Below are 20,598 nucleotides of genomic sequence, written 5' to 3'. Positions count from 1 at the left end.
CTATAACGGAGTGGCATCAGCAGAGAGCTCATGCATCTAACATACTCCTGTGGGCTTTGGCTGCTGTTTTAGGCATGCTTCATTCCTGGAGCACCTGGAAATGATGTGCCCATCTTTTTCCATGGGACAGCTATTCGTATTTTGGGACGTGCACCACAGAGAAATTCCCTCGGTGTGGACGATTTAGTGCTGCTACCTCGCAAGCCAAGTCGGTGCATTCCAAGGCGCTTGCTCCTGCTTTCGCAGTGCTAAGAGCAGGTACCGACTGCTCTGAATTCACCAGGAAAGAGCTTTCAAACCCCCCAGTGCAGCACACGTGGCTCTAGAAAGGAAAAGAAGCTTCCTACAGCGACCTCCTGTGGCAGGATGCCAGACTGCCTCAGAAAGTGTCGCATCTAAGTCAGGTGTCCCGCCTTGAATTCTGCCAGTTCCACAACGAATGTGGCACATATCAAAAGGTGTGGACAGACATTGCGCACCAGGCCCGGGACCAGGGTGCAGATGCAGGGAGGAGGCCTGGAGTGGGCATAGAGGGCCAGAGGCAGCAGGCACGTCTTTAGGCAGTCCCGGGTCAAGAGCCAGTGAGACAAGAAGGTTCAGGCAAACACACAGTCCAAACGTTAAGTAGGAAGGACAATCACATTCTGGAGCAAGGCAAGGTCAAGGAGGATGGGTGCAGGTGCCTGGGGTGACAGGATCAGGCCGCAGACAAGGATGCACATGGGAACACGCTGGAGCTGGGCAGGAGTCAAGAATGCAGGCAAGACAGGAACAAAGATTCAGGTGAGGCGATGCAGGGAGCCAGAGCACAAGGTAGCCACCAGGACAGCTGTGTTGCTATGGCAAGGGGCGGCATGGCAGTGAAGCCTCTCCAGGGCTTCCAGCCACACTGCGTAATCGCCCCACAGCTGCTCCCTGCAAGAACTTGCAAAGGTGCACCTGCTTCTGCAGGCACTTGCAGGGTGCATCAGGCTGTGATTCTGACGGTGCAGAACCCTGGTTGGGCCAGGTTGTTCAACGCAATGCATGCAGAGGTTTTAAAGACGTGTTAGCATGGATATAGGTCATCCACACATGGCACGCTTGTTGTGGTGGACACGTTTGCTCAATACCTACTTTTACCTCCCTTTACTATTCAGAACCTGAATAGTGAGGCAGGAGGGAGAGAAGAGCACCTGACCCAAAAGAAAGGAGAGGTGGTGATGAACATCCAGATGCCCAAAGCACCCATCCAAGGATTTGGTACTAGTGTATATAGCCCAAAGCAACTTGGGACCAGGGCACCCGAGAGAGCAGCTTCCTGGTCACTGAGGTCACTGGGTGCTGGGACTTTGTGGCCCCACATGAACCCGCGGCCCATGCGGATGCTCCAGAGAAAAGCCTGCAATGTGACGGCTCCGCATGCACGAACTTCCTGCCCTGGATGCCAGAGAGGTGCCAACGCTGTATTGCTTTTGACACTTCCTGGGAACATCTTTCTTTCACAAAGCCCTCCTGCACTAACCAACCACAGTGTTTATTGCCTTTGTTTGTTTCATCTCGTTATTATTCAGCACTTCAGAATCTCCATACCAGAATGTGGAACACTGTTCAAAGACTGCAGATAAACAGATGCAGCTACATTAACCTTGCTGTGAAATCAAAGGTGGGCAGCATGTGGTTCCCAGTCTGTCTGTTTTGTCTCTTTGCATCGGGCACTGTCTTTTGTAGACATGGCCAGATTTGCAAGCCATGTCTATAGGGGATAGGGAGGCCATGGAAGAAATAGGTGGCATATAAATGTTTTAAATAAATGAATGTCCATTAGAGATGCCATGGGCAAAACAGGTGGCATATAAATGTTTTGAATGAATAAGTAAGTGTCCATTCTGTGTAAAAATGAGGTCTGTGAGGAGCATGCACCCTATCTGGAAGCAGGATCAGTAGGGAAAGGACCTCTGGAGGACAGGCTTTGGTCTGAAAGATATCCTTCCAAGTTTTCGGCTGAATCATCCTGAAGATGAAGATGGGAAGTGGGGGAACTCCTGCAGGTAACACCTTTTCCAGCAAAGCTTCTAGCTGCTATGGGTCAGGCCCCCACTGCAGCAGAAGCAGGACATAGGCTACCAGGACATGGTGTGCTGTGTTCTTGACATTCTTGGGGATGGACTTCACCAAGGTGACTGCACTGAGGAACTGATGATCACAGCACCAGCGATAAGGCACCAAAACGATGGGCACCAGAGTGCTGGTTTCATACAGTAATTAAAAACAGGTAAAAGGGAAGTAAGCCCAGCCAAGATCAATCAGCCTTAAGCATTAGGATGGCTCTGTTAAATCTAATCAAAATGGCATCCTCCTGCAGTGCTGTGTCCAAGAGTGGGGATTTCTGCCACACATACAGACATAGCGTCTTGGGAAAGCTATGCCACTCTTTGGTGAGTGTATTTACATCCGCCACCTGGTTAAGGTGCTTCAGTTCCTACTGTGAGGCATTTATTTTGACCTGGCTAATTAGGTTAGGGATAGGCACAAGACCTGTGTCTGTATATGCTGAAATGTCTTTCCATTCAGCTCTGCCTACCCCTTTGTGTCACTGTGATCCAACATATGGACTAGGCACTGGGATATGCACATCTCCTACAGCTCACTGTCACAGAATTCTGTTCTCTCAATTATCTATTTTTATTGAATTATTTATTCAATTTATATGGTGCCCCACTAGCCATAGGCTCTCTGGGGAAGCTAACCTCATGATGAAATCCTAGACAGCATAAAAACAATACAATGCACGACACAACACAGTTACGAAGACCAACAATAAGAAAACCATTAAATAAACAAAATAGAAACAGTAGAACAATAAATAAAATATAAATTATATAACACTCCAAAAGCGAAATATTTATTTATTTATTTATTTAAAGCATTTTTAATATAAACCAATTAATTTTTTTGTTTATATCAAGAGCTAGCATTTAAACATACTGGCAGCAGCATTTTATTAGCATCATAATTTAAAACATTAAAAGTCAAGAATTCCCCTGGTAAAATAACAATAAATAGGTGCAATAAATATGTCTTAAGCTGGCACCTAACAGCCAAAAGCGTAGGTGACAACTGGACCTCCAGAGGAATCGAGTTCCAAAGTTGGGGTGCCACACTTGAACATTCACCTAGTCCTCTCAATCTCTTTCTCCCAGAGGCTTCTGAGCCCCTCTTTGCATATATCCAGCCCTGAGAGTGGTCCAGAGGCCATAGTCCAACCCACCCGGAACAACACCAGCCCTGTGCGGCCATAGTCAGGCTCTGTCAACACGACCTCCCTAGATTTAGTCCCAGAGTGTGCCGTTTCAGAACTCTCCCACTTTGGATCCCATGCAAAGTGCGCTTTATTGTCCCTTCCTGGTTTTGCACCACACGAGTTTAAAATACATGCGATGTTTGGGTCGCATATTAGAAAATTAATTCCCTGTTGGATTTTTGAAGGAATATCTATAAGAGCATATTCCTGTGCATGGTTAGAAAGAAAAGAATCATTGGTTGCAGAATGCTGCCTGTCGGAGGTTTTTTCAGTGTAAAAAGTTTCAGTTTTCAGCCCTGTACCTAAATGTTTACTTGAAACAAGCTAACTCCCAAAGAGGATCCAGAAAAATACACACCTGCTGGGCAGAATCCGGGTTTATCCCAAAGTTATTCAGAGCAATTCTGATCCTGTTTCTTAGGAGGCACAAAGGACTATGGGGGAGGGTATGCAGCAGTCTGTGGGCGATCTCCCCCCCCCCACCCCGTTTCCAATTGTGCAAACCCCTACAACCAGTGCAATCCATCATTTTCCTCTTTCAGGGTTACCATTCTAGATGTGCTTATCCTTTTATTTGCAACCACCCACCAAAAAACACTCAACCCTGTTATATTCAAAAGATTGGACCAGGAGTCCATGTAAAGAAGAAAAGAAAGAAAAGAAGTCTCTTAAGTCTATTCTCACTGTGGAAAACAGAAAACAAATCAAATAGGAAGAATTCCTTCCACTGTGGTAGCTGCACACACATGGGGTGCCTGGGTACAAGGAATGTTATTTTAGTGGCCTCCAGGAGCAGTTTCAGCATTTGCTGAAATTACATGTGACTTAATTTCATTGCAAAAATCATGGCAGAGAATTGAATACAATATAGTAGCCACAGGAATCATAAATGAAAAATATTTCCTGATTAAAAAAATTGTTGTGTGGTCTAAAATTGGAAGACAATTCAAGCAGATGCCTTTTTATTTTCCTTTAGACTCCATCCTTGTGTTGCATCCAGAGGCAGCTTTGCATTATGGACGCCTTCCCCATCCTGGCACTCTCAAGACTACAAACCCCATCAGTCCTAGCCAGTATGACCCAGGCTTAAGGGTGACGGGACTTTAGTCCAAAGCATTCAGAGGGCACTAGGTTGGGGAAAGCTGAACTAGAGGAAATAGAGTGAACCTCTTTTCTGTCAACAGTTCCACTCCCCTGGAGCTTAGTATGTCAGGGGGCAGGGAGAGTACATGCTAGTGCTGTACTCTTTCGATTCCCCAGGCCCAAAGCCACCAGTGGGCAGAGCTGGCACCAAAAGTGGACAGGCCAGCCTCCCTTATCGTTCGGTTTCTGCCACCTGTTTTTCTCCCCAAGGTACAGAGCAGGGGCAGGCAATGTGGCCCCCATAATGCAGTCTTGGCACCTGCCAAGGTGTCCCACCTTTCTCATTTTTTTAATTAGCACATTTTTTACTAGCAGCAGGGACTGCTGTGAAATAAATGCCTGTTGAATCCAAGAACAGTGGGTTCATAGATGTTGTTTAGAGGGTTAGGGCTCAGACCTCCATCTTTGCTTTGTCCTCAGGCTCATAGGTACTTTGTCATGCCACCCATGGCAGCCATTTTGTGGTGATGGCCAGGTAAATTTCCCAAACTAATCAATACACTTCCTATATCATCATCATCATCATCATTATTACTGGTAGTAGTAGTGTGTTGTTGTTTACTTGTTATGTTTATATTGACCAGTACCCAAAACTCTCTGGGCAGTTCACAACTGCTCCTGAAACTTGGGAACCCTCTGGGACTCTGTGGAATATGGCCCAGAGATCTACGAGTACCACAGGGGTGTGTGCATGTGGTGAAGGGCACCTCAGTGAAAAAAGCTGTCCTGCCTTGTACCAGCAGAAGCATGTCCTCTTAGAAGAGGAGCAGGGCAGCTAGTCACAAAGGCCAAGAAACCTGCTAAACAACTGTGTTCAGGGCACAGGTGGAGTCTGAACAGCAATGTTCCTTTGAACTCAACAGAAAATTATTCAGCACCAATTAAAACAAAAACTGCAAAAGGCAAACTCGTTTTTGTTCTCCTCCTCCTCAGCCAGCTCATTACTGCTGTCGCTATTTCTGTCTCATTCGGGATCATCACCCAGAAGATATTCTCTCCCTCTCTCTATTGCCCCTGCTCACACCCCTGTCTCTGAGACCCACTGTGCCAGACAGAGGCATTCATGGGAAATTAAGAAGGCAGCAGCAGGGACCTTATCTTGCTTTCAAGCAACCCCAGCTATCTGTGAGAAAATGTTTTAATCTGTTATGTTAAAAATAATATCTGTTTTGGAAGGATAGGTAGGGTGAATAAGCAGGTGTCAGGGAAGATTCTGGGAGGAATGCTGGCACCCACAGGGACCTGTACTGGAGCCACCTTCAGGTATAAGCTTTATTTGCCGCTTCCTTTCTGGTGCCGAGTATCTAATTTTCACAATCTAGTCAATTAATTCAGCTTCTCTCATAGTCTAAAGTACAGCAAAAAGCATTACTGAATAGATTATGCATTTCAAGATTCATAATACCTAGGATGGAATGAACTAAAAAGCAGTTAAAAGCTTTTCATATATCACAGTTACATAATCATTTCCTGAACTGCATAGAAATTCTTGGTTATTCCAGCAGTGGGCAGTCTTTTCAAGCACAAGAATTCTTCCCCTGCCTAAGGATTAGCTTACAAATATAACCTGCCAAAGCAGCACCTCCCCCTCAAAAAAAAATACTTAACAGAAAAGATGCACATTTTTACTTTGCCCTCAATGTCATTCAGTGTTAATACTCAGATTGTGAGCAGATGCACAAAATTTCTGTGAGCCACCCATGGTCCAACCAATGGGGCAAGTTACAAATATAATACATTTTAAAATAATGAAGATTTGGAAGTTTTGTCTACATAAAGTGTTGCTCAGACAATTAGTCTGTATATGTGCAACATCTTTCAATGATAATTTTAAAGGTAAAAATCAGGAGTAGAATACAATTAAGTATTTCAATGAGAAAGATTTGTGTGTATGAATCTTTATTATATAATTTCCCCACTTATATGTTATAGATAAAATACTTCTGTAGCACTTTCTTATAATATCTGTCTTTATATCTATCCACCTATTTATCTGTCTATGGCGAAAGCAGTTTATAATACTATCAAAACAGAAAAAAAGAAAAGAAACAAGTAAAAAGAAAAAAACAACAACTCTCACATAAAACAGCCTGCAAAACAGCATCCACCAATCCCCCACTGAAAGTTTTTGAGGGGGAGAAAAAAAACCTGGTGCCTGAAGTCTGTGTTTACCACACATACCTGGACAAGATGTTCCACATCCACTGCACCACTGAGAGGGTCCTCTTGAATGGCTTATACCCCTTTCAGTGAGGAATTTGACTTGCCTGGTGCTAAAAATATGGGGAAAATGTACATTTTATTCAGGCCCTCCCAAAGGTCCTTCTTTCTGCCCCCACCCCCCAAACTTTGGCTAGCTTATTTTTTTCCTATAGCCTTTTAAAATAGCTTGTCTTGAGACCTTTGGTATAGATGGGGTATTAAAGTTATCAATCAATCAATCAATAGGTTATAACACATAATAAATTGGGGCCACCCCCCCCATTCCCTTTCTGAGCACCATGTGTCCCTCACAAACATTCTCCCCAGGTTATCTAGGTGTTTTAGGTGCAAGCCCTTTGGATGATCCAGGAAGTTAGAAAGTACAGATAGGAGTATTTGCAGGTTCAAAGCTTTAAAAAAAGTATGAATCCCATCCAGGACTGCATTAAGACAACAGTTCTCATCTTCTTTTCTCCTTATTACCCCCCATATTACCAAATATTCTCCCCTACTGCCCAACTAGTTGTTGTGAGATCATCCTGCATACAAGGGTTGCAGTCCAAGAAATATGCCAAATGCTTCCCAATATTTACTGCATTGAACATATTTTGGAATTACAACAGGTTTTTCATTAGACTGATCCACACTCCTTTGGGCTAGAAATTTAGCATTATCAAAAACTTTCAGTTTCAACTTCATCTGCATTCAGAAAGTAATATTTCTTGGAATGCAATATAGACAGAGCTGAAGGGATGAAAGCATCTGAGGCAGAAGAACAAAAAAGTTCCCATATGGCAGCAATTAACTGGATGCAGTTCAGGATCCAGCAATACCTGTACAGCAAGAAGTCACCTGCCAACTTCCAAAACACTGGTCATGAGCTCTGAAACAAGAAAGGATGCAAATCATTACTCTCTTATTTCCGTGATGCATATTCCTCCAGCAAAAAAAACATTAGCGCCATGACTCACACACACCTGCTATTCTTTCTAAAATGAAATCACCTTTTCATATTCAGAAGAGCACTTTCTGGATTTGTTCAGGGGGTCAAAGACAGACACTTTGCTGAGACAAGTCAACACAATCAAGCCTGAACAATTGTTTCCATTGCGCATGGGCTTTCATCTAGCTATGGAAGCCCTCACCAATTCATGCTCATAGTGGTATGTGCCTGAGCAACCCCATGGCCGCTAGACAGCATCTGAGCAGCCACAAGATGCTTCAAGATGTCTGGCTTGGAAGCAGGAGACCACATGCCAACTTTGGAGCTAGGAAGCCAAGCTCAGCCCCCCTGCTGCTCCCTCACACAGTTGCTGCAGAAAGGTTGGGAATGTGACTTCAGAGAAGGGTTGGGAATGTGACTTCAGAGAAGGGTGAAAGGCTGGGTTTTGGTGGGAGGGGAGGAGAAGTCCCTTTAACCCCACATTTCTCATGACATGTGTAAACATGCAAGTTCACACATACATGTGAGTAAGGAATTAAGGCAACAGGCTTTAGACTAAGTTACACTCTATGCAGCATTTCCTGTCGCTGCAGTTCTCAAGGGTCACTCCTGTTTGTATACTGTGTTCCTTCTGGACCCATTCTAAGGCCTAAGTAGCATATCTTGAGTTTGTAGACATCTTGAAACCTGATTGTTCAGGTTTCTGAAGTCATACTTAAGTTCTTATGACACAGTGAGATCCAAAAGCTACTCATATAGTATGGTACACTGAATATCATGGCCATGGAACTGCCAGTTCCCTGTTGCATTATGCTGGAGCGTTGTCTCTCAAGTTCCTCAATATTTCTTTGTCTTCCCATATTACTGAAAGCATTGGATATATACCTAAAATGTAAAGTGTCAAGAAACTCTCAGTTTTAATTCTCCACACAGAACAAACATCTTTTGAACTAAGAAGGCAACATACAGATGTATGGGGAAAGGTCACAGAATGAAAGAATGTTAGGGATATAAAAAGATTTTAATATCTAAAGTGGAGATCTAACAAGCTTCGAGCAACAGTCTGCATTTTTATTTTACTGTGAATTGCTCTAAGTCTCACCTCAACCAAATATGGCATAGATATTAAAATATATTTAGCAAAGATGAATCACCCATCTAATTGTTAGTCTCTGCTTAGCAACTCCCAGCTCTATCAATAGATATAGACATATAGATCTTGGGACAATCATTAATGCAGTTGTGAGGGGAAAGGCAGCCAACCTGGCTCTAAGCGATTTGCTGAACTGAGTTGTGAAAAGGTAATGATTTTACTTTTCTGTTATTTATGGAGTCTGCTGCCAAGAATTTCAAAGAAAACCAAGACTTGGAAGAGCAACCATGAAGGAACTTGAAAGGATGTTTTACAGAAGACCAAGGTCAAGATCATCCAAACTATCACATTCCCAGTAGCAATGTATGGACAGTGAAGAAAGCTGATAAGAAGAAAATGGATATGTTTAAAACATGGTCCTCAAGGCCAGCTTTGAGACCCTGGATCAACAGAAAGACCAACAAATGGGATCTAGAGCAAATTGAGCTAGAGTTTTCCCTAGAAGCAAACATGACAAAACTGAAGCTGCCATAGTTCAGACACATCTTGAGAAGGAAAGACTCACCAGAGAACACAATAACATGTGTTACGGGAAAATCAAAGGCAGAAGACAAAAGGGAAGACCAAATATGAGATGCATTGAATCCATAAAGAAAGCCATCTGGACCTGTCATGGACTGGATATTTTGGAGGTCTTTCTTTCATAGGGTTGCCGTAGGTCAAAGACAACTTGACAACTCCTAACAACAAAAAGAAAGGAACTACAATTAAGTAAGTATGATAGTTCAGAGATGGAGTAAATAAAGCAGGGGAAAGGTTTCGCCTAGGGCAGACTCAATGACTTGGTGTGACACACACTGAACAGAATAACCCAGATTACTGAGAACTGATACAAAAGAGAAACAAACAAAACTGAGAGAAGAGAGGTGGATATGGAGCATTTTTAACGTAATAGGATGCACACACTATCAGAACTTTATTTCTTATAAGTCTTCCAAACTGCATTACCACCAGACATAAAAGGGGTATCTGCAATTTCAGAATACAGGCAATCCTTGAGTTATGAATGCCTGAGTTATGAACAACCCATACTTACGAATGAACCGCAATAAAGCCAGTTAATTTTAAAAGGTGACTGTGAAAAATCATCATCACCATAGAGAGGCCAGAAGCAAAAGTGGGCAGAGGAAGGCCTCCAAACTATGCCTTCCTTCCCTGCCCATCCTGAGAACGAAATCTTTCTGGCATTCCCTTGCTGCAGAGAAGCAGCACTAGTGATTTTTGGGCGGGGTGGGGGTGGGGTAGAGATATGTGTGGTTTTTCCACATTCACAGAGGTTCTGTATCCCTAACCCCCATGAACATGGAAGGCCAACAATATGTGACCTGACATACAAATTCAACTTAAGGAAAAATTTCCATTTTCTCAGGAATGAAACTCATTCATAACCCAGAGAATGCCTATAGTTTCAAGGTCTGCAGTGGTACAAAGTATCTTACCAAGAAAGAGGGAAATAAGAAAAATAGTGCAACAGCATCATAGTGGATGCAAGTATATCTCTCCCAAGCCCCTCAAACCTCCCAAGCCAAATTTTTAAAAAAACGAGCACCTGGAACCCTGAACACAAGCCCTAAGTGCTGCAAATGTTTCTATCAGAGTCCCATAGGTTAAATTTAAATGTATGTTCCTATTCTGGTTTTGCGGTCTAACACTTTTACAGCATAAGCTAAATGGGCACAGCACTTATTAGCCAGCACTTATGACACCTTCCCTAAATTCCCAGAATGGGTTCGCTCTTTATTAATTAACAAAGTTCATTTTGTTAATAAAATGATAAGATGGTGCCTTAAGAATGCAGACAGGTGGCGTGGAGGAAATAACGCATAATCACCATGCAGCTTGGCAACACGCACATCCATCAGTCAAATTTTAAAGCAGGAAAGATATCAGGTTGATCCTATAACAAGGAATGTCAAGATCTCCTCTATATTGCATCTGCTTTTTACCCTTTGCTGTAGACTCCTGTGAGAATTGTTGATTAGCTGACTGACTAGGAACAATAAAAGAAATACTGATAACTATATTCTGCATTAAGTGATTTATCGCTCTTTGGCTGTTAGCGTATCCTGCTGATGTTTATTTTAACAGAACCTGACACTCAAAATGAAGTTTCCCCTATCACTCTTTGTTAGTGCCTTTGGAATCAAACGGACTTCCTTCCAAGTAAACCTCATTGGGAATTGGACTGACTGAACTATGAACTATTATTTCTTCTCTTGGCAGGAGCTGCTTTGGAAGTGGCCTATATGTAACCCATAAGTTCCCTATTAATTTTTCCAATGCAGGAAGAAACTTATTGGAGTTTTGCTCCCCATACATAAATGCAGATGCAAGCCTGGATCTTAACAGAAGATGCTGTTATCCATTGGGGCTAGGGTTGTTAGGCCCAGGGCTTTTTTTTTGTCATAGAGCACACCAGAATGGCGTTCCGGCACCTTTTTTTGATGGATTTTTCCAAGTGATTGTGAATCGCCCTGTTGGGCCTAGCAGGTTGGCAGCAAAAATCATTAACATAGTACCTGTGGACTGCTTGTGTGTCAGTGATGATTGTGAGGGCGCAGCTCGGCTTGGGATGCTGCTTGGCTTGGGATTAGTCATGTAGTCGCGCGCTGAGTGCTTACTGCCGGCAGCGACCATTGCGTAAAAGTGTGACCCCAGGACTTGAGTTCCAGCACTTTTTTTTTTTTTTTTTTTACAAAAAAAGCACTGGTTAGGCCCATGTCTGGAACTCTAATCCAAATTTCCTCTTCATGGTGCATATTGCTGAAAGCTCTGACTTGGCTCTAAGACTAGTTTGCTCCCTCTGTTGGAAATGGAACTCCTGTATCTCAAAAAGAAGAATTTAACCAGGCTACAGTGCTACACTGCCAGACTAAGCAGCACCTGACAACATTCTTCCTTTTCTTCAACTTTTAAAATTTCACAAATTTTTCAAAGCCTGGACTGGGAAGATTATGTATCAAACTTGTCAAAGTACATATGGAGAGCCTGAGAATTTAAGTATTACACATAAAAAGAACCCTTTTACTTCCAAGTCAAGGACCATATGGACCATCAGCCTGTGTCCCACAGAAGCCTACCTGATGAGGCCAGGAAACCCCCAAGGATGGGTTGAAGGCAATAACCTTCTTTTGCTGTTGCAACAATGTCATAGAAATACATGACAAATAGCTCTGAATAGATCAATCCTCCATTAATTTGCTTATTTTTTCTCTCCCCTACCCATCCTCTTTTCCCTTTTGCATCTTAATCTTTAACTATAAGCCAGAGAACAGGGTCTGTGTTAATTTTCCTACTGTACCTGCATGCAGGGGTCTTCCCCACATATCTAAGGAAATGGACAGGTAAAAATCTGAGACAGTGCTATGGATATCCTCACAAAATAGTTGCCATAGCAGGGGAAGCAGGTACTTACCCAAAAGGCTACCATTTTTGTGCATAGCCAGTCGCAAAGACACACACACAAGAGGAGGCAAACTGGACAGCCTAAAAGAAAAATTACCTGGTCAAGAACCTAAAGAAAAGGCGCACTGGGGGTAGGGGCAGTTCTGAGTTCCAAAACACAAAAGTACACTTTGGAATCCAATGGCTCTGGAGGACATCGCACAACGAACGCCCCCCCCCCCCCATATATATGTGTAGCAAATACATGAAAAATGAGGACAAGGTGGCTCCTCAGGCACCATGTTAAGGCCGCAGGTATTTTAGGCACCTTATAAATAATGCCTGCAAAAGATGGTTTCTTTTCGATAGACTCACGTCTCAATTTCATGCTTTTCACAGTTTGTTTGCAGGTACCTGCATTTTTGTGTTCTTTTGTTTTGTTTGAAATCACCAGGACGGCCGCAGCGACAGATACGCAGAAGCCTGAACACCTCCCATGGCGAGCGATTCAATCGCACATCATGCCGACCCGAGCCGGCAGCGATGCTGGCCGGCAGCGCGGGGAGCGCAGCAGCCGCAGGAAGGGCTACTTTCCGCGCATCCCCGCGGGGCCCTCCCGCGCCGGCGAGCGGCGTCCGCGGCGGGAGCGTTAGGGCGGGCCGCGCCTCCAGCTGGCTGGCACTCCGCGGAGCCAATCCGCGGGGGCGTCCTGCAGGGCCGTGTGACAGGCGGGGCGGGCCCTTCCTCGGCGAGCGGCGCGGGCGCGGCGGAGCCTCCGGGGAGGGACGGTCAAAGGCAGGGCGGGCCCAGCTTGGGGGCGAGGGCTGCGGCCGCTTCCGGGAGGGGTTGGGCGCGCCTTCAAGAGCCGCGGCGGCGCCTCAGCCGTCGGATTTAAGGCACGATAAGCCGGGCACACGCACGCTTGCGCGCGGCGGAGCATCCTTCTCGGCGGCATCGGCTAGCGGGGCAGAGAGGCCGGCAGAGCGGCGGCGCAGCGGAGCCGTGCGAGGCAGACAAAGCAAAGATGGCAGGGATCCTCGCCTGGTTCTGGAACGAGAGGTTCTGGCTGCCACACAATGTCACCTGGGCGGACCTGAAGAGCACCGAAGAGGCCACCTTCCCTCAGGTGGAGGATCTCTACCTCGTCTTCCCCGTGGCCTTCTGCATCTTCATGATCCGCGTGGTCTTCGAAAGGTGAGAGACGTGGCGGGCTCTTTCGGGGGTGGCCGCGCTCCCACCGCCCCGATGGGGAGGGCTCTCGCCTCCCCTCGTCCCCCCCCCACAACGAGCAGCTCGGCGTGTCTGACCGCCGGGGCGCATTTTTGCCTCGTCTCTCTTTGGCGGTCCTGCGGGTGGGGCGCGGGCAGGAGGCTTGTGGGCAGCTGCCGCCCCCACGACCTCCTGAGCTGGGATTGTGGGCTGCGCAGGTCAAACTTCTCTGAAGATTGAGTGGGGCAGAATGTGGTTTCCGTGTTCACCGCTGTCGCCCCGTGTGCCCGCTTATTCTCCACCTATTTCCCCCTCCTCCTCCCGTCCTTAAAAATCTGCGCTCACGAAGACAAGGGACCTTCTTCTCTGGGCTTTCGAGGCTGGAAGTTGGCTTCTGATGGCCGTCTTGTCCAGCCTTTCTCCTAGCTGGTGTGGCCAATGCAGGCGATTTTGTAGTGGGCTGTATGTCTGCATGGTGGCATGCCAAGGCATTGGGAGCTTTGCTAGAGTACCACATGGATGGGGAGCTGGGGATGGGATAGACCCAATGGAGAATCAGATGTGTTTGAAAATAACAACGTTTTATCTTTCTCTCTGGTTCTGCCAACTTACTTTAAACAGCCTCATTTCATGGCTTCAGTAATGCAATGATAGCTATCCAGTCGACTTGGAACCTAGGCCCTCAGAAAAAAGCCCTGAAAAACCCTGCGGTCAAATAACACAGTTGTGAGGGAGTAGGCTGTAGACACTCTGTGATGGAGGTAAGGTACTCTGTACATGGCCTTTGGTACTCATGCCCTTAATCATATAGTCCAGGTTAGAACTGCTGAAGTTGAAACAGGCAATGGAACAGGGACTTAATGACCCCTGGTTCAAAAAATGACCTAAATAACCCTCAAAGCCCTATTCCATGTGGAATAGGAATCACATGTTTCCATGTGATTGAAAACATTATTTTGCCCTTTTAAAGAAGGTAGTTTATATGATGTTGCCCTAGCTTGTTGGCTTTTAGACAAAGGGACAATTGAGCTTCAGAAGCGAACAGATTAGTAAATGCTCCCATTCTATGCATTTAATAAGCAAGAACTCTCTCAACACCCCATTAAATCCTTTACTAAAAATAAAAGCCTGTTGGATCTTTAATTTCTGCTTGCCCAACTATTGCTGAATCGGTATATAAATAATTTGGTGGATCACTTTTCTTTTGGAGAAGACAGATGCAGAATGTTGATTGTCATGCTAGTTAAATGAGAACATTTAAGTTTTAGCTTTATTTATTTATTTATTTATTTATTAAAACATTTTTATGTTTTAGATCTGTCTATTATCACATTTCTTAAATACTATCCCAAAATGGTCACACTTAATAAACGTAAACCAACCCTGAGAGGGAAAGTCTTGGTAGTAAGTATGTGTATTTGTTAGCAACTAGTTTTCCTGGAGATCACTCTGGCTACTTCTGTACTAGCCTTTTCCTTCAGGGCAGACACAATTTTTTCACTTGTTTATTCCTGAAGTGAGATTCCTCCCAAATCATTACATTCTTGTTCATGTGTGTGCTGTTGTGCTAAGATGCTAGTTTGTAGAGATTTTTTGTAGCTTTCTTTTTTAGTTCCTTAAAAATATCAACTCAAAGCTTTTAATTGTGTCTCAATGGTGCTCCTCAGCAGGTGTAGATGAATGGTTACAGATGATGTGGAGCCCTCCTTTCTGCATTATTCCTCCCCACCCAATTTTCTTCCCTGTCTCTTCTTCCTGCTCCCATCCCATTTTCTACCATGGAACTTTTGGAGAAACCCCATCAGTGCAGTAAAGGTGCTTCAAAGAGCTCATGTACGAAGAAAGCCATATCACTTTCTCTTTTGTATTAACATATTAGTGTGTGCACATGTGCCCCAAGAATAATAATAAATGTTTTCCACTCCTCTGAGTAGCATGGCAGCTGGAAAAGATGGATGCCTTGAGGAGATGGTACATTTCTGTGGTCCCTTGGAGGGTATCCCTGGGACCATAGTTTTTTGTTTTGTACCTCTCCCTTCATGATTGGAGAAAGAGGTACATCCTTGAAGAGCTTCTTGCAAGCCATCCTCAGTGAAGTTGCAGAAAGGTCTGCTGCCAGAGTGTGCACAAAGGAGGTGTTCTGGGGAGCATACTGGGATGAGCTGTGGATCTGTTGGACTTCCCATGCCTCCAACCTGCCCCCAGGATAGGGGAAGAAGTATATCAGCCTTAGAGCTGGTATAATTTATTTACCTCCAATGGTTTCAATGGACAGTGACAGTAAAAAGAAAAAAGCAAAGGCGAAACAGTTAAATAAAAAGGAACATCCCCCATTCCTGCCAGGGCCAGCTAGGCCTTAGAAAAGGTGATTTCTCTTCCTCCTCCATAGGAATTATTCAGTTGAGAGGAAATACAGAGGGAAAGATACAGGGTGTTGCCTAACTGAACATCTAAGTTGGCATGGTAGAACAAAAGTCTAAGTCCTGGCTGCTGCGCTTGCCTGGTACTAATGGCCAGGGTGTGGAGGGTAAGGCTTCTCAGCCCAGCCAAGGTTTGGAATGTATGCATTGTTCTGATCTGGCTGCCAGTGTCTTGCCTTTTCTTCCTCCTAGTGTTCTCAGCCTCTCTGTCAAGTAGATGGCAGCAATGTTTCCTGCCAGTCCAGCAGTGTCACTTAATTCTACCTATTGTTGCAGTTTTGGGGGTCTTGATCTCTCGATGGATCTTCTGGAAACTGCAGCCATTGCTTTTTAAATGCGTCTTGCAATCCATAATCTAAACACTCCTCTTCCTTCTGGGACTCACTGCAGGGATCTGTTCTTGCAGATCCTAGCTTTTCGATGGCAACAAATGACTATTATTATTATTATTATTTAAAGTGTTGATCAGATTAATGTGCAATTACTACAAAATAGAATGGTTACTAGAATAGTATTAATAAAAATAAAGTGATACTATGTGTAAGATAAAACCAGTCTAATCTGGTTCTGCTTTGCTTTCTACTCTATCCAAACAATGATTTACTTTTATTGTGTACTGGTATTCCGTGTTTGAACTTTGCAATTTATTTGTTTTCCCTTGCCAATTTGAACATCCTACAATCTCTCTTTTGTTCTTCTCCAATAAAGAGCAAATACTCTATTGATCTGACACATTTAGGAGCCCAGAACTGAGAGAAATTTGATTACCCAATGTTCTGCATATGTTTGCAAAGACAGCTAAGCCAAATATTTCCTTCTGTAGCCAATACTTCATTTGGGGTCTGCCATTTCATAACAGAATGTCTATGCTTGAATATTGCACAGTTCATATCACCACTTTTTATACAGAGGGAGCTCCATTTGGGAAAAAATGTATAAAGATTCTTTTCTTACAACTGGAGGTGGTCAGCTTGTGGTCCTCTAAATATTTTGACCTATAGTCCCATGATCTCTCACCACTGGTTGTGCCACTGAGGACTGATGGAAGTCACAGGCCAAAATATTACCAGACAGCCCTGTTTCTGTGGAATTTGCTGCCTCTGGAGGACAAGCAGGCACCAGTATAGTGCCAACCGTGACACTTCCAGAAAACACCTTTATTCCAATATTTTTAACCAAGCACAGTTTTATTGATACTCTATTATAATATAGCATTTTATTCTTTGGGATCTGTTTAAATCTGGAGTGGTATATAAATTGTATGCTGCCTAGTCTACTACTTGAACTACTTGTCAGTTTATAAACATAAAAATAAAAAGTTTGCACATAAATAACTATTTGGAGAGCCACAAGTTGCCAAGCTCTCAAGACAGAGTCAAAATGGAATATTTCTAGAAATTGTTTGTGATATATCAGCCTTGGGTGGGAGATACCATTTTGGGAATGAGAAATCCCTAATGCTAGGGATTTCTCGAGCCATACTCAGGTCAGGACAAATTACCTAACCTGTGGGGCTAAGTGTGGCCAAAGGGCAGGGGCTTCATGTCCATGTAACCAGGGGGCATTGTTAAAGATTTCCTGTCCCGTGACAGTTGCCTTGAAGTACTGAATCTCATTTTAAGGACCTGTGAGAGAAATGGTCTCCTTGCTGATCACAGACCTGGTCTTGTTGGTGTCTTGCAACTGAGAAACTTTCAGGCCTAACAGAAACAGACCGAGAACCAAAATGGACATTAGTTTTCAATGTTTATATTGGGACCCTTGCATAGGAGTACAGAACCTTTTAAGATCTGGTTTCCTCTGTTGTGTCTACATTGTGTCATATCTGCTAGGAAAACAGTAAAAAGCACTGTCTGTTTTGGTTCTTAGAGAAAGAAGAATCTGACAGAAGATTGAGAGAGACTGGGTTTTTTCGTTGAAGTGATCAACTTGCATCCCTCTGGGTGTTTCAGCCTGCAATGCCATTAGTCTTAGCCAACTTAGTCAATGGTGAGAGTTGTAGGCCAAAACATGTGGAATCCTACAAGTTACCCACTCCTTTATTTAGAGGAAGGGGAGAAGAATTGATATGGGAGGGGACGCTGTTCAGTAGCTTTGTAGTATGCAAGAGGAGTATATATTAGAGGGAGAAAAGCACTAACAAGGCCAGTCAAGAGGTGGGGTGGCTAAAGGACATTGCACAACCTGGGAAACACCCCATGAATCGCAAGGGAATAGAGATGTAAGCCGCCCCGAGGTTTTTGTAAGCCGCCCCGCGGTTTCGGCAAGGGGCGGCATAGAAATGTTATAATAATAATAATAATAATAATAATGTTGAAGAGAACAAAGCAGGCCTGGGTCAAAGCCAATGTGACAGTGGCCAATAATCACGGTATGGCTTAAATTCTGGATAGATCTGAGCTAACAAGTTCTTAGGCTGCTAAGTTCTAGGAGTGACTTTGAAGATGTGAAGAGGTCTAAGTAAAAACATCACATGGGAGTCCTTTGTCCAGCTGGAAGCCATGACTGCCATGCTCTTGCCTATGCGATCCTGAGAAGTTTGCTTCTATTAGGCAGATAATAGCCTTTTAACAGGCTTCTGAGAACCTCACAAAACTGCAGCTCCAGAATTCCAAGAGGGAAGCAATGGCAGCTGAGATTTAAGTTTGTTTCGGGCGCAGTCCTATACAAGGTTACACAGAAAAAAGACCTAGCATGCCCCCGTGAGCCTATGTTAGTATAGCTTTGCTCCTAGTCTGTGCAAAAATCCCATCACTTAGCTGCATGACTTTGCAGCTGAACTACATTGTGAGTGATGCTCGGAGAACCACAATCTTCTGGGTTTTCTTTTTAGAAGGAAATGGAAGTTTGGCATGGGGACGTTTTGGGAGTCAGGTTTCCTCCTTCCTTTTCTCAAAAATCAGACAGTTCTTTGGCAAAAAGCACTTTCTTTCCATTGTACAGCCAAAAGGGGTCTTTGAGCCTGCACCAAATGGTTTGTTGAACCCAAGCTACAAACTATTTTTAAGAACTCTCCTTTTCAGAAACCCTGAGCTCTACCCCACTGGGTATGCCACCCTTCTCCAGAGGTCCTGTGCAGGTCCTCTAGTTGGCTAGCCCTTCTTTCCTGAGGTCACATCGTGAGCCACATCAAGGCTTCTGTCCCTCCTCTCCCATGTTCTCTCCCAGCATTTTCAAACCCTGTCGGTTCCCAGGGTCTGCCTGAACACCTGGAGACAGAGGCTTTGAGATAAGTTCCACCTCCTCTGGCATTTCCATATCCACGGACTCAATTTCTGAGGCCTCACTGCCCTCATCTGAAGAGTTGGTGCCACCTTGGTCCTGGAAAGCACACCAAGAAAAACTGCCTCGTTCATGCCCAAGAGGGGGTATAGATTTTATTTAATTAATTATTTATTTAGGAGACTTCTATGCCGCCCCATTTGCCGAAGCCTCGGGGCGGCTCACAACCATAAATAAACTTCAAGATAGAATAATATAAATTAACAATATAAATTAAGTCTCCCAAGATTGGTATTTGCACTGGAGAAAGGAGGCATTGTCTTCTTTAATGTAATCAAAGCAGGTTGTTTTTATTTGTTAATAGCTATAACTAACCCATAAACTCTCACTGTTCTGTGTGCTTTTGGTTCTCACATTTTAACTTCATGTGATACACAAATGCACGTAAGGAGTCTCTATGCTTTGCCTCCATCCCTTACCCTAAAAGACATTTTGGAGAAACAAGAATCAGTGGGAGAAAGTGCCCCTTATGCTTTGTCTGCCTGTAGCTTTCCACTTTAAGGTGCAATCCTGTGCATGTACAGATATTCTTAAAAGCCTACAACTCCCAATATACTGGCTGGGAGAGGCTGGGAGTTATAGGCTTTTTATCCATCTCAACTTGCATAGGTTTGTACCTTAAGTCTTATAAAGTCTACACATGCAAGTTTCCACATAATATTTTCTCTCTAAAAGAGAGGTAGTGGGGTATAGTGGTTAGAGTGCTAGACTGGACTCTGGAAAGCCAGGATCTGATCTTCCTTTGGCCATGTAGTTCACTGGGTGACTCTGGGGGTGTCACCAACTCAGCCTAATTTACCTGATAGCGCTGTGGTGAAATAAAATGGAGAAGAAAGGACTATGTAAGCCAACTCAGGTTCCTTGCAAGAGCAGGGGAAGGTGGGCTATAAAAGTAATAATAAAATACACATTTTGAACCACTTCAAGAAAGGAAGCTGCTTTGGGAGAGATGTGCCTGGAAACATGTTGCAGTGTCTGATATGGTCTCTAGAAAGTGGGGAACTGGTTGGTCTTCTGGTAGTCAACCAAGAATGTTTCTTTGTCCTGGAGCAGAGCATGCAACTTTGTGATTTCCTGCTCTGGGGCTTGAGCCTGGTTGTACACTTTCTTCTCTCCTTCCTGTGCACTGAAGGTGAAGATATCTGTAAGCCGTCCTGAGGCTTTTGCAAAGGACGGCATATAAATATAAATAAATAAATAAATATGAAATCAGAAGTTTGGTTGTAGACACAGTTCTATGACACCATAGTTCAACATTTTTTGCCAAAACCAAAAAAGAAGACAGACATACAGAAAATAGTTTGCACAAGTCATGGTTTGCTTTCAAAGTGGGATTTATGTGCCATTTGGAGTCCTGTTTTGTTGCTTTGCAAAACCTACAGTGCTTGTTGCTTAGATGAAAATTATTTGTTTCAATTGTAGAATGGAAACTTCCACACACACCTCCCCGCCACACATACACTTGCATTGAAGGGTGATGTGACCTGGATGCAGTCTTACTGTTTCCATCTATGTCCTTTCAGTACATTCTCTGGATCAGGGGTGTGTGTATGTGTGCATGCAGGGGGGGGAGGGGATA

At 44.1% G+C, this 20,598-nt stretch overlaps 1 protein-coding gene and 1 long non-coding RNA gene across 2 annotated transcripts in view; one reads left to right on the top strand and one right to left on the bottom strand.

Moving 5' to 3' along the window:
- Positions 1-6,630: 6,630 nt before the first annotated feature.
- Positions 6,631-9,389, bottom strand: LOC123016979. The gene is made up of 3 exons (XR_006413517.1): positions 9,230-9,389; positions 7,462-7,511; positions 6,631-6,699 (listed from the first exon to the last, which is right to left on the bottom strand). It is a non-coding gene; the product is annotated as an uncharacterized LOC123016979 (long non-coding RNA).
- A 3,561-nt stretch (positions 9,390-12,950) lies between these two features.
- CERS6 (ceramide synthase 6) overlaps positions 12,951-20,598 on the top strand; it is a 118,346-nt gene continuing 110,698 nt past the window's right edge. The window contains exon 1 of the mRNA XM_044417921.1: positions 12,951-13,302. Within this exon, the coding sequence (XP_044273856.1) occupies positions 13,133-13,302 (170 nt within the window). The 5' untranslated portion in view covers positions 12,951-13,132. The remainder of the gene's footprint in view (positions 13,303-20,598) is intronic.

This window comes from Varanus komodoensis, unplaced genomic scaffold, assembly GCF_004798865.1.
Source record: "Varanus komodoensis strain SLA01 unplaced genomic scaffold, ASM479886v1 scaffold9, whole genome shotgun sequence".
NCBI classification, from domain to species: Eukaryota; Metazoa; Chordata; class Lepidosauria; order Squamata; family Varanidae; genus Varanus; species Varanus komodoensis.
This window is presented reverse-complemented; position numbering and strand designations above follow the sequence as displayed.